Below are 14455 nucleotides of genomic sequence, written 5' to 3' on the forward strand. Positions count from 1 at the left end.
TTAACAGCTTCATTGTGCATTAACACAAGGGCAACTAATATGTTTGCATGTGCTGTATTCTGGGTTTCAACTCTAACCAAAAACTCATTCTTCAAGGCATGGCAGCTCTTACGGCTTTTCCAACTCCCAATCTTCACTTTCCTTCACAGACAGGTCAGTCTGTCCTATTTTGGAAATGTACTAATATACTACTGTACTAAATGTATAATACAGTTATTATTTCTGTTGTTAGCAATGACATCTTAATTTAATCAATATATCATCCAAAGTTGCCGCTGTGCTATATCACAACAAAAATGTCTTCGAAGGAATATCAGAATAGTCCATCAGAATTTTGATGAACAAATTGTTCTGTATTACAGTCCTCATTGATGTCAGATAAGGAAACTCAACAAATGTTGCACTCACTTTAGCCTCTCCACATTTTCACCTTTTTTATGTGATTATCTGTGCCCGGAGGTGTCTTGGCAGCACACTTTGTTCTCGCCTGATATGCACAGAAACTGCAAAGATGTCTGACAAACACACAGCTGCTGCAAATAGTAGGACCACTTTCTAACAGTCAAGAACACTTTGTCACTGCAGCCTGGATGCATATAGCCAGCCAATACAGCATTACGCACGGCTTTGAAATCCAAAATCCCAGCCTCATCTTAATTCCCACACATTTCCCTTAACAAATGCAGGCTGGGATTAACCGCGCAGTTCCAACCAGACCCTTCAGTGTTTGATATTATGTGATCAACTGTTTTCAGCAGAGTTTATTAGGTTTCTTTTTATTTATTGACAGGATGAAATCCAAATCGACTCCTCAGCTTGACCAAGACGAAAAAACTCCTTGGAAAGGTGAGCTCTTCTCGGCTTGCTCGATTTATATCGTTAAAACAGAGGAGTGAAGGACTGTTTTGTGCACATATGCGGGCTGTATTCTGTAGGTGTGAATGTGCAGCAGCATCTCTGGTGGGAACGACCACTGCCGGGTGGATCTAACACACAGGCCCAGAGTCAGAGGGCTGCATCAGAACAGGATCTGAAGAGGAGATACATCCTCGATTCTATCAGACTCAGAACGTTAGAGAGAGGTGGGCTCGGCCCCGTCACTGCTGCCTCTCTGCCTAATCAGGAATTCTCTCAATCTGTCCTTAATTTTCATCTACTGATCACTCAATCAGCCAATTCTAAAAAATTGCAACTCAAAAGGTGCAGGCAGTGATTTTCCATCAAAGAATGCCGTAAAAGCAGTTACCTTCCTGGTAAATGGGCACACGGCTCATCAGTTTAACACAGTGATTGTTTCCTTCAATCAGAGCAAGGACAATGAATACGTGCATTTTCCCAATCACCCTCTTCTTCATTTCCCCCACAGTCCTGCCCTTTGTTCCACTTTCCGAAATCGTTTGTCTGCCAGCCTAATTGTCACTCTGTGCCTTCTTCTCGGCTTCAGCAAACAGCAGAGCTGTGGGTGACAGCAGGGGTCAGCAGCCCCCCACACAAGCCAACGTGGAACGGCAGCAGATCCTGAACGAGATGAAAAAAAAGATCCCGCTGCTGACGGACAGCAGCTGGATCCGTCAGGGCTCCTCCAGCACAGCCAGCAACGTCAGGGAGACCAATTTGCCACCCATGCGGAGGTAAACATCCCCCTTTTACTGTGTGATGTGGTGGCTGGCTCAATGACTAAATATCTGCTAGCTTCCTGTTTGTCGACATTTATTAGTCTGGCTCTCTAAAGTTTATGTTCTTGGCACAGTTGAGAGCCGGACGTTTTAAATGTCTCTACTAACCCATTAACCGGGTGTGGCCTTGGCTTTACAGAGGTGAGTCTCTTGACAACTTGGATGCACCTAGCACCTGGCGTTCATCATGGACACCTAGAAGCAACTCTTTTGTCCCCAACCACAACCCGCTGCCGTCTGCCTTCTCTGGCAGCGATGTAATTTCCAGCGGTGGTTCTGGGGTCCAGCGGCCTTCTACTTTGCCTACGTCGTACTCTGTGGGCCACCTCCGAGGAGGGGCAGGAACGCCCTCGTTCCCTTCATCCAAGCAGTCGCCCTTACCTTCTCCTCTGTCACCCACTCGCTCTCCCGAACCCTGGAATAATGCAGGAAGCAGGTAGAATCCACATATGCTGCTTTGCTTAACATCCCCAACAAGCTCTCAGTGGTGTTCAGACTAATCCTGGTGTTTTGGGGTTGTAAAGTGGGAACTTTGAATGGGGTGAAAGAACAGTTGATCCTGACTTGTTAACATGTGTTCTATTTCTAATTTTGATGTATTATTGGTATTTTATGAGTCACTTTTTCACAGGTTGATGTTTTTTTTAAACAGGCTCTCCCTTTAATTACACACATGTGGCCTCTAATGTTTGTTTTTTGGGGGTCTTCTGAGGGATAAACCAAGGCTTTATTGGCTTTTGACACTACAGAGATGCATAGCTTTTATGAAAAAGCTGAAATAATAATAATTTTCTGTTTGACAACTGAGACCTATATTAAACTTATATACCAGACAGATTAAGACTGATATCATATCCCAATATTTTTGATCTTTAAAAATTCGGTTATATAATTTTGTTGTTTTTATGTGTTCTCTAAAACTTGTGTCCTGGTCCTCTAGCTTTATATCATTTATGTCAGAGCTGCAGAGGACATCATTGGCTCTAATTTGAAATCAATACCTGTTGGGACAAAAATCCACTTTTCCCAGTTGTTATTACAGTACATAAAACAAAGGGTTTTAGCAGCTTAAGCTGCATGTGACAGAATCAGTCAGTGACAGCACGTACATGTGAGCGGCGTGTGTTTGGGATGCTCATCCTCAGCTGTGCGTTCTGTGATCCAGGTCAGTGAGTGGCAAGAAAATCTGTACGTTCTGTGACATCCCACTGGGGAAAGGAGCCGCCATGATCATCGAGTCCCTCGGGCTCTGTTATCATTTGAGCTGTTTTAAGGTGAGAGCTGTGCTCCCGCTGACCCTGGAACGTGACCATCAGGGCGCCTCTCTTAAACTCTCAAACCCGATCACCTTGGACACGTTTTCCTTTCAGTACTAAACTGATGAATCACCTTCCTGTTCTCTTTTTTCCGCTTAGATAAGCAGGATTTCTTTTCCAGCACCTACACCTGAAGCCTGTGAAGCATTCACTTTGTTTCATTGCTTACTTCCCCTTTTATCCTTTGGAAACATTCTTCTAGTCGATCCTTCCTGGAACTTTGGTCGCCAACACCTGAACAGTGATTCATCCTGACAGTCTTTGGCATTTATGCTTTAACTTTACACTTTCTTCACACGCAAGGTTTCTCCTCGTCCCGCTTTCTTCAAAGATGACCCAGTTTTAACCGAGTGGCAGTTTTAAACGCACATATTTCTTGATTTTCCCCAGTGTTTCGACTGTAAGGCTGAACTTGGAGGCTCAGAGGCGGGGGCAGAGGTCCGAATACGAAATAAACAACTCTACTGTAACCTCTGCTACATGCGATTCAAAAGTGAGTACTCGATCAAGGCCATGACAACGGCGTGTTTTTCCCAGCGTAACGTTACTGTCTGCTCTGGTTCAGCTGCCACGCCCACTGAGATGTGACCTGACTCTACTCCAGCAGATCGATGAAGAAACTACTTGTGACAACAACCCCTGAATCCATTACCGACTCTGTTGAAGTTGATGAGGAAAATATATTTGTGTTTTTGTCCACGTGTGGCATGCAGCTTATTGTGTTTATAAAAGATGAAGTACCACAGACGCAGAAGTGAAAGGGTTCTGCACATAACAGGGTTTTTTTTTAGTACATTTAAGACATAAAACTAGTTGAATTCCTAAAATGTCTCTAAGATTTTTTTCAGCACTTTCTCAAGAACTAGAAATGAGAAATTTTACAAAGCCTACAGGATCATCTTGACTTCTTCCGACATCATTTTATTCTGCTTATCTACCATTGTTACCATGTCTATGTGCCTTTTGGGTCTAGCGGGGAGACGTGATTCAGATATCTGTCCAAATATGTTAAAAACCATCCGCTTGAATAGCACTTGTTTGATTTTTTTTGCTGAAAGAGGAAACATTCTACACTCAACAGAGTCAGGAACATTTGTAAATAAATAAATTCTCATCTATTGTCTTTTTTGTTCTTTTTGTGTGTGTGTGTGTGTGTGTGTGTGTGTGTGTGTTGAACACAGTGTTTTGTAATATTAGTCTGAAATGTGATGGAAGGCTTTTCTTGTCTTTGAAACATTTGTGCTGCCCATCTCATTTCGTTTCTTTGTTGCATCTCAGATGTAATGACGGGAATTTCAATAAGGTTTGGTGCAGAGATTCAGAGGACCTGCTAGTTCTACATGCATATTTCATTTGGTGTGCGTGGATTCCATTTGATCACCCATTGATAGGACCATACTAAATCTGATCTGTCATTTTAGCAGCTTGGTACAGTACAGTGTGCCTAATCTCCTCTTGAATGCCCTGCAGCACTTAAAGGTCTTCAAATGTTGTTGTGTCCATAAATAGAAGGCGCTTACAAAAAGAAGTAAATTACCAAGCACAACCAGCTTTTGCAGAACACCCCCAAACACGGGCAGGCATATGGGGGGGGGGGAATCCTGATTTTCCTTTGCCTCTCACGAGTCTTTCATCCTGACACACTGAAAACAAGCGTGGCACCAAACGGCGCCAGATAGTCAGGCCGAGAAATATAAAACCTTTCGGGATAGACCGAGACCACAGACGTTTGGGGTTTTTTATTTATTTATTTTTAATGGAATGCACTGACGTAGAGGTTCGACTGGCGTTTGCTGGGACTGACAAAACATTGTGCTTGGCTGCACCGAAGAGAACAGGAGAAGTAAGGAACTGCAGACAGATCCTTCTACACCACACTCTGTTAAACTAAAAATACCCACTTTCATTTCGAGATTGTCAGTCCTGTTTTGTTGTTTGTTTGTTTTGTTTGTGTGTGTGTGGGGGGGGGGTGTTCGTTCGTTTGTTTGTTGTTTTGTTGTTTTGTTTTACACGCGCATCTGGCCAGTCAATTTTCATCACATCTGTCTGAAGGATTTCAGTTGTAACTTAATCCCACCAAAAGGGGGCACCATAACATTAGGTAGTGGGTGGATATTTAAGATATTTGCGGTATAAATAATCACAGTAATGAAACGCGTTGGCTCTCTGTTCAAACCCCAAAGTGGATTAAAAGCACAAAGGTAAAATGATATGGCAACTCTCGTAAATTCATAAATAAGGTCTGATCATGTCTCATTCCCACATCAGTAGCTTTTCCCAAATTACAAATCACACACCACTGTATTTTCTGACACGTGTTACTTTATATAAATGACTTTCACACATAGATAACCCAGCAGGCAATAATTCAGCCACAGCTTGAAATGATGCTATAATTAGTTGTATAATTGCAGACGCTGCCTCGCCAGACCTGTTGCTGTAGCATCACAGCTGCTGTGTGTGTAGCATATATACACTGCTGCTGTCACACAGTGAAGTTAACAGCAGGGATTACAGCAAGTTCTGAGCTTAAGTAAAATTTAGGTTCCCTGCAGAAGTGAGATTAAACTGTGAACAAAGATTCTCCGTTTCTCTGTTAAAGGATTGTCTTTTTTAGCACGAATATTCAGCCACAGAAAGAAAATGGAACAATATAAGAGGGCGTTAAGAATGGATTGCATGCAGACATTTCAACGACTGTGAAAGGCTGATCATGTAGCTTTACATAAACCGCATACAAGGAAAATGTAAAAGCACTCAACACTTAATTTCCGTTCTATTTTGAGCAGGTGTAGCAGCACTGCCACACACAGCAATTGCATGTTTTTATTGAATATGATGAATAAAGGAATTAAAGGGAGTTCTTTGAGTGACCTCAAGTGATTACCCTGAGATATTTTGTTCTGACAAGCATAAAAAAAAATCATGCTTTTCCTTCACAATTGGATTGTTTTGTGTCAATTGTGGCCTTATGTCAATAATGAAAAATTACTTATTTCCAGAGTGTTGACTGTAATGGCCAAATTACAAAAGATACTTTTTTTTTTTAGAAAAATATTTAATGTGTATGTCAACTCAATGCTTTAATCTTATTATGGTGCATTCACAGCAGCCTGTGGTTTCTCTTAGTATGGTAATTAAATGTGACTCATCAAGAACCTCCTTGTTCTCCTTTCTTATATCAAAACTGCTCCCGCTTCGACCAAGGACAGCATTTCTTTCCACGTTTGCAGCAAAGCACAGCCTCTGCCAGGAAAAAGCTTTAACTCTCTTCCCCTGCATGCAAGAACAACCTAAGCGGTCATGCCACTATCACAAATGTGAATATGTGTGGCCTTAAAGAACCCTCCGATTTATTTTTGTTCCTCTATTTTGAGGAGGGAAATGGATGAGTAGCAACACCACGCATAGGAGTTCCTTAACCAGATTGAATAGAGGCTAGCATAGAGTGTTGAAATTGTTACACAGGCATGAAAAGATAAGACTGCACGGTCACAGCTGGAGCACCCTGATATGGTTCAGACTGGATTCTGCCCAGGGTGACAGAGAGACACTTTTCCACCCCTCATAATAATAATGGCTCCTGCTTTAGCCGGGGCTGCTGTACTCACTCTGTGTTATGCATTTCTCTCTTTATCTGCTGTTCTTTGTATGGATGAAGCAGTGGAAGATGAGTGCAGAATACTATCAAATTTATCAGCAGGCCTAATATTGTGCATTTATCAAAAGAGCAACAGTGCCTCATTGTCTGCTACATCTGCTTAAACGTTATCTTGACAGGAGTACAGATGTTGGTGTTGCACTTCTCTGACAATCTTCCTCACGTAGAACAGGGTGGAAGTTCTTTAGTGATCTGCAGCAGCAGACGCAGCGTCTGGCTGGCAAAGATGTCACAACCGAATTGAAACAGACTTTGCACCTTTACTCCCGAAACCTCACTCGCTCCTGGAATTGAAGTTAATTGGAAATTTATCAGAGGAAGACTTAAAAGAGGACGGTGACACACTCTGCATCTGCCCTTCATTTGAGGTCACTAGAGTTGTTTTGATATTTACACGCTGTGCAGAAAGAAGGTCTCCGTTTGTCACCCCAGACATCCAGTCAAGCTGCAAACAAACATGAGCTGAAGCAGAAATGTCCTTTATTTAATGTCATGAACTCAATACAGGACTCAATATAGCAAACGTGTGATCATCAGAAGGGGCCATTAAACCTTCTATCAACCATATGAATAATATTTACTTTAGTCTGTCATTAAAAAAAGGTTCCATTTTTGTCTTATTGACTCTATTTAATCCTAATATTATACAGTCCTTGTTATTTTTATGAAGACTAAGCAGAATAACTGTCTTAAAGCCACAAGTGTAAGTAAATATTACAGTTTAAAAACTTTTGGTGTAACTGCGACAAAACATGGCGTTGACTAAATCTGGTTTCGTAACCCTGCTTTAGATTTTACAGGCTCATGAAAAATTTCCATGCAAGAAAGCAGGACTGTTAATTTTCTATTTTTCAGGCCAGTGTCATCTGTGGAAAATGTTCCTCATTCATCAGTAATGCCAGATCCAGTCTCTTCCTCTTTCTGTCAGAAGCCATATACAAATCCTCCGACATGCCTGGAGCCAAGCAGACGCTAAAACAGCCCTGATTAATGCACACAGAAAGCAATACTATTGCTTTAAAATCATTATATAAGACTTTTCAATGACTCATAAAGTCGACTACAAGCAATATATGAATTTATATACATTTTTGTGGCACATGTTAAATATGTGTAGGCTACTTTTGGCAAATTACCAAAAACTGCTTGATTTGCAGCTCTTTTTTTAAAATTCATCTGCTCTGTAATCCTCTTTATTTGGCTGAAAATTGGATCATTTTTGATGACAACTAACCACTTCAGGGCAAAAGGCTTTGTTCCTGACATTGTGCAATGTTTAATATTGAGTTCCGTGCAGCAGCACAGGGGTGGTTGCCAGGTTGTGACAACCGGGATAATGGAAAATGTCTTGTTCCTGATTCCCATTTAAGTCTTCTAACACAAAAGAGAGGGAAAAAATACAGGATAAAGGATGCAATGATTTAACTGAGATGTCAGCACAGGCTGCCTGGTCCCCTTGCCCCTTCAGTTCTCCATCAACACATGCTTTCAGAGTTCCTACAAAAGTAGTTATTTACTGTACGTGCATGATGGTGACTCACACCATTCTTCGTATGGATGTGTGCTGGCTAAAGTTCATATATGGTTCCAATTTTACTCTCAAGAGCAATACAATAGATAATGCAATAAAATAGTAGCATCTTTTTTGTAAAAGTGCACATCTAAATGTATTTTAAAAATATATTTGTCATCCACACATCCAGGGCAGCTTTGAGAAAATAGTTTGACCAAGTTCTGGCTGATAATGATGTAAAATACAGTTATCTCTTTGGGGATGTTCCCTAGTTTGTCTTGGGATCATGGAGGAGTTGACTCCACATCATTTAGACATCATTAGTCTTTAAGTCCTCCCAACTCTGTTCTCTCGCTGAATGAATCCATTTATCGGGATTCTTTTTTGCTATTGATCTACATTATTCCCACTTCCTCGAGTCCAACATTGCTGAGACGACTTATTTTTCTTTGTCCGGCCTGAGTAGAACAATCTGAAAAATCAGCATGATGCTGGTCCCTATTGACACCACCGCTGCAAGCCAGCAATCTTCCTTCTGAAAAGCAAGCTGAGAGTCCAGTCTTTTGTCCAGGCTCCATTAGACATCATTATCTTCCTTACTGAGCTGTAATCGCTGCTTGCTGAATGGCTTTCTGGAATCCATCATTTCCTCCCTACAGGTCTCTCGTTTTGTTCATGTGGCAGCAGAGGAGCAAAGATTAATATATTGATATTGGACCTGCTCACAATGGCCTGTGCCACAAGCAGTCAGAGAACCCAACTGGACATCAGGTTACTGCTCTCTGCTCTTGAGACTTCTCAAAAGAACCCTGTTGTAGTGCCTCTGTTGAGGTTCTCTCGTTCTGGTGTCCTGCTCTGTTGCGTTATGGGATTTCTTTCGTTATACTTTGTTAATTTCTGTGATTTGTTTGTTTTCACCTGTGCACCTTTGACCCCTTCCTCATCTATGAAAGCGGCCGATATTCTGAGGGTTTCAGCGCCCACTTTGCTTTAAAAGAAACTGTAAAAGTCGATTTTATAAAATGCCTGCCTCTGGGGTCTGCACTTGGGTCTTTACTCCAGCGTCTGTCCCATTAACAGGAAGGATGGGAGTGGCTGCGCCGCGCTGACATTTTGAAAAAACGACCTACTTGAAAGTGAACAGCAGCCTAGGATCAGCACGAGCTCAAGGCCGTGCAACGTGACGCAGGATAAACAATTATGTTGGGTTTTTTGAGGTTTTTTTCCCCACCTCATTATCAAACTGAGCCATTTCATTTTTGACTGCGAATGGCTAAGGTTTTCTTTTGAAGGCTTTTGCCCCGAAGTCCCAGGCGTATGGGACGACGCTCTGCCAGCTGCTATCTCCTTCACTTGGCTGCAGGCCCAGGGGTAATGAAGCTGGAAGTGGAACAGGGCACCCCACAGGGGATTCCTCTACAAGCCTCACTCCTTAAACACCAAGGACGTGTTTGTTTTGCATGGATGCTCAGTAGAGTATAGTAGATTCATTAGCTGCAGTCTCAGTGAAACTTTCCCCATATTTTTGTTAATTATAACATCATTTTGCAGCGTGACACTAAACAAAACACACTCACTCCTCAAGAGCATGGGTAGATGTTCATCCTCCCAAATGAGTGGTCACCACATTTGCTTCATAAAAACTGTGTTAAATTGCTGATTTCTAACATATACTCATCTCTCTGGGATGAACTTATCGAAGCGCCTCTGCATTCTTGTTTCATCTACAAACCACTTCACCAGATTTCCTCACTTGTATTTTTCTGTTGGTGGACTTGACCAACGATTCCATGGCTGGAAAACAAAGTGATTAAGCCTCCTCAGACGGCCGGTTACCTCCTGGTGATCCAGCCATTTGCATTCCAGTCATTACCGCTGTCTGTCATTAACCCTCAGAAGTGCTATAAAGTCATATATGACACGGGGAAAAAAACGGTGAACTTATTAGAGTGTTTGGCTTGTTAACTTGCTAATGGCCTGGCTGTTTGCTCTGGGTTATTATGAAAACATCACTTACTCCTATTTGTCTCTAAACTCAATTTCATGCTCTCCTGAGCCGATTCTTTATGGCCTCAGGAGGAGATACAAAGAGGATTGAGCTCAGTGAATCATCTCTGTTTTGCAGAGCGTACATCTGCCCATTTTGTGTCTGATCCATTAAATCAATGAAAATTTGGGGGTTTGATTCCAGCTGCAGCTGCTGCTGGGGCACACTTTGTATTGTTTTTCCCCTTAAATTGTTGGTTTCGGGCTGGTTTGTCTAGAAGGGATCAGTGCAAGGATTATTGCAGCATCCTCACTGGTGCAGACAGTCCACTAGTGCTGCTACAAATAATAAAGCTCAAACAAACTGAAATAATTCTATTTCTGAATAAAGAAGTTGGGGATTCAAATCTATTTCTAATCAGAATCCATTTATAAAATGTCAGATTGTGCATCTCTGAACCACTGTTTGTCCAGGAGTTCACCGAAACCACCATTTGACCAGATAGAATGTCAAAGCTAAAATCTCAAAGGCGGTTTATTTATGACAGCGATGACAGTTACAGTCATAAACGAATTACTGAGCTGATTAATGCATTATTAAAAACCGCAATGATGAAAAATGAACACTGGAAACAGAAACCTTTTGACAACTGTTATGAGCTATGAGGGTGAGTAATAGTTCACTTGATGTTATACAAACGTTATGTTCTTGTTTTTTAACAATAAAACATGTTCTGTGCAGAGTACGGATACAGCTTTTCCCTTCTTTTCTGACAATCTTGATCAAAGTTCATGACCAGCAAACAGCACCATAGAATCTGCACCATAAAACCCATAAAATCTGCACTAGCTTTTTGGATTGTTGCTTCAAGAGGCATCAGCAGCTGGGCCCCAACAGGATAAACCGTCCAACGGCCCCTATGTTAATTGTTTCTTTGGCCTTCAGATACTGTTACACTGCTCCCAACCTGTCGGCACAGATGTGATGGAGAAATAGGCTTTGTAATTTTTCAAAAATGATCTTTATCTGTCTGTATCAATTTATAATGGGACTAGAATCACAACCAAGAACCTCCAAAACAAACATAAATGGCATTTGTGGTTTCATACTTCCGGATCTTGTGTGTTCTTTCGTAATCTCTCCCAGATGGGCAGATTTTCCAATTGAGGAGTGGCAGCTGTTGACCTCTGCCGTGGAAATAGATTTAGCCCTGATTTTTTTTTCCTTCTCAACGGTAGGACATGTCGGATCCGCTATCAGCTGGAACACAGCTGGTGTGGGCTGCATTTCCTCCAAAATGCCACCCTCCATCTCCCTAACAAACCAATTTGATAGGCGATCAATACACCCATCTGGCCTCATCCTGCATACAGAATGTCGTGCTTAGTAGGGTCAATAACGGCTCAGGTGGGGGGGGTTTAACTGGCTGACTGAGCAGGATGAGGCAGCATATCCGACACCGCAGGTGTAAAAGTGAAAATGGGAAATTGAAACGTGGAGCAGAAAGCAAGCAGCGTCACAAGTCCTATTTACAAGGTATCAATCTGCTGCCCTTTAACTTTTGAGGAAAGGGTTAACTGCCCCCTTCGTTTTCTCATGCCATTGTGTCTTTGCATAATTACTTTTGTATAATTGCACAAACAGAAAATGTGAGCCAAGCTGACAGTCAAGTAGCAATCAGCGCTTGTAAAACCATCACTTAAATCTGCATAAATTTCACATCACAAGCCAGTGAAAAGACTGAATAATGATCACATGGTGTCCTTATCCAGCACAATTATTCATAACCCTGCAGCTGCACTTGGTCCCGATTGACTCAATTTACAGGATTTTTTTTGAAAAAAGTTATAGATAAATATATGGATGAAAAGGCTGAAATGATTCCTTGCTCCTTCCGAATTAAATGAGGGATGTTCAAAGAGCAGAGAAGATATATGGCAGCTTTAAAAGAAGGAAAAGACTCCTGGATAAGAGGTGGAATGTCACTGAAACCTAACTAAACCTAGGTGAATTCTCTTAAGCCAAGATTCTCTTCAACCTGGATGACTGAGAATATCCATCGACATCTTTACAGGCTCATTTTTACATGGTGAATATCTTGGAACGCAGTATGGGTGGTGAGAGAAACATTTCCTTTATATTTTCAGGATAATAGTTTATCCTAGAATAGAAAAAGAGGCAATTGCCTGCAACACCCTGAAACACTTGCACTGGAAAGCAGAGGCTGGTAATTAGATCCCTGTAAATGCAATTTCCTTCATCGCCAACTCAAGTGGGCCTTCATTTTATGGATAAACTGCACAGCACATGAGTCACTCCCATAATAATGGATATTAATTCCAACTGTCTCCTCTACTTACACAGTGCCCAGGAACGAGCTCACGCGACCAGAGCATAGCAAATCCTTCTGCTGCTGATTGTATATTCCTCAGAAAACAGGAGCCAAGAGGAAAAGCTGGAAGAACAGTCAGTCTTGCTCACTCCGTCAACAGAAATGAAAAGCGTTTTCACCTGAGGCATGGTGCTCTGAATTACACAATGCATCAAAATAGAAATCTATCACTACTGTTATTATTTTAAAACATTTTATGGTGCTGTTTTGCACATCAGGCATTTTGTTTCTAATTCCCTTTAACAAATTCTCACAATTTCTGTATTAGATTTAGATTAGCATATTTTAAAGTTAGTTAAAGCTCTATTACCTGATGAAATCCCATAATTATCAGTCTTACTGCTGATTCTGTTGACTCTGTCAATAACATTTGATCAAGATCCTTTTGCCTGATTGAATAATGTTTCATGTCTGTTCCCCAGTATTTTGTTCAGCGATGCTCCCCTACAGGGACACACTTCCCCGTCTCAATACAAGCTCTGAATTATTAACAGATCTCATGCTGGGGACATTTCACCGATGACTCGGTGAAATGTCCCAACTTCACCAAAGCAAAAGTAGTTGCATTCCTAAAGTGAATGATTTTTATTGCATCTCTTTGCATGAAGCTATTTTACTTCCAGAAATGCAGTGAGGTTACTGTCAGGATGCGTCAGCAGACACGCAACCTTTCTGTCTGTCAAACTGATGAGAGTAAAGATTAAAATCCCACCATCAGAACCGTCTCAATGATGGAGCAAACACCAGATGGAGAAGTCATGAAGAAAAGCTTGCAGAGCTACATTATTAATGGTCAAGACATTTAACACCTAATATACTTGGGACCTAATCAGCAGTAAAGTGTCCAATTTATTGGTATTGATTATTTGGTGTTTGTGATCCTTCTTTCGTCAAACCTGATGACGTCACAATAGTTAAATCAGCTTGATCAAGAAATAACGTGAGAGTGATTACAATAATAATTGCTCATAATAGTCCACTAAATCATGACCTTATCATTAAATCATTACATCTCCTACATAGCAGGAGGTGCTGGGACATTTTGAGTGAGGTGCTCAACCCCTGAAATGCTCAGAGTTTTCCAGGCCAGCTGACTCACTCTGGTACCTCATAATTAATAACATAATTTACACTTATGATCATATATTTACTATGTGCATTTCGTGTGTACTAACCACATTGCAAAAGCTAATAAATGTTAATAAATAATACTCCTCTCTTCCTCCTTCTCTAGAAAAGTAACATCCTACCCCCGAACTCCTCCAGCACCAGCAACTTTAGCTGACAGGCTAACGTTACTTCCAGCAAACTTTGGCGCCAATAACCCGTATTTTAGTTTACATTTAGTCAAAGTGCACTGACAACGGCAAAATGATCACATTTCCTTTGGCCACCACTCAAATGTTAGATCTCTTTGGCAACCCTGTGTTTAGGAGGCCTTTTCTTCTGCCCAAGAGGTGTTAAAATACGAAAGGAAATTGCACTTGTTCCTCGCTTAATTTAGCATTGCGTGACCTTTACAGTCCAGGAAAAAATTGTGTAAGTGATTGAAGTGTCATTTAAATGTCACCCATCACTAGAAAATTTAATTTAAAAAAAAAAAAAATAGCAGTTGCTCCATCATCGCCCACGATGCAATCAGGCTGTAACACCCAATCCCTGACAGGGAGCATCTCCATGTTGCATCGCTCAACATATACTGAACAAATATTCACAGATCTGCACGATAACGCATGCATTTAGCAGGACTGGTGGCACTACACTGCATTAAATCATTCATTTCCCAGGTGCCACCAGCTCATAATCCACTGAATCTCAAAATCTGAAAAATGAGGTTTTGTCACATCATCTTCAACCATCTAAAATTAAGGCCATTTTCACAAGGGTGATGTTCTCTGAAGGAAAGCAGT

General features: G+C 41.3%; 1 protein-coding gene across 12 annotated transcripts in view; it reads left to right on the forward strand.

Annotated features, from left to right (window-relative positions):
- Positions 1-4115, forward strand: part of lmo7a (LIM domain 7a) — a 39174-nt gene extending 35059 nt beyond the window's left edge. For 7 of the 12 annotated variants that reach the window (XM_029844670.1, XM_029844691.1, XM_029844665.1 and 4 more), the window contains 8 exons: positions 97-153; positions 791-846; positions 936-1082; positions 1445-1631; positions 1816-2112; positions 2842-2950; positions 3383-3485; positions 3558-4115. In XM_029844670.1, the coding sequence (XP_029700530.1) occupies positions 97-153; positions 791-846; positions 936-1082; positions 1445-1631; positions 1816-2112; positions 2842-2950; positions 3383-3485; positions 3558-3580 (979 nt within the window). In that variant the 3' untranslated portion in view covers positions 3581-4115. The remainder of the gene's footprint in view (positions 1-96; positions 154-790; positions 847-935; positions 1083-1444; positions 1632-1815; positions 2113-2841; positions 2951-3382; positions 3486-3557) is intronic. The other 5 variants (XM_029844685.1, XM_029844704.1, XM_029844697.1 and 2 more) reach the window with 5 other exon arrangements.
- Positions 4116-14455: the final 10340 nt, after the last annotated feature.

The sequence above is a fragment of the Takifugu rubripes genome, chromosome 1 (assembly GCF_901000725.2).
Source record: "Takifugu rubripes chromosome 1, fTakRub1.2, whole genome shotgun sequence".
Lineage (NCBI taxonomy): Eukaryota > Metazoa > Chordata > Actinopteri > Tetraodontiformes > Tetraodontidae > Takifugu > Takifugu rubripes.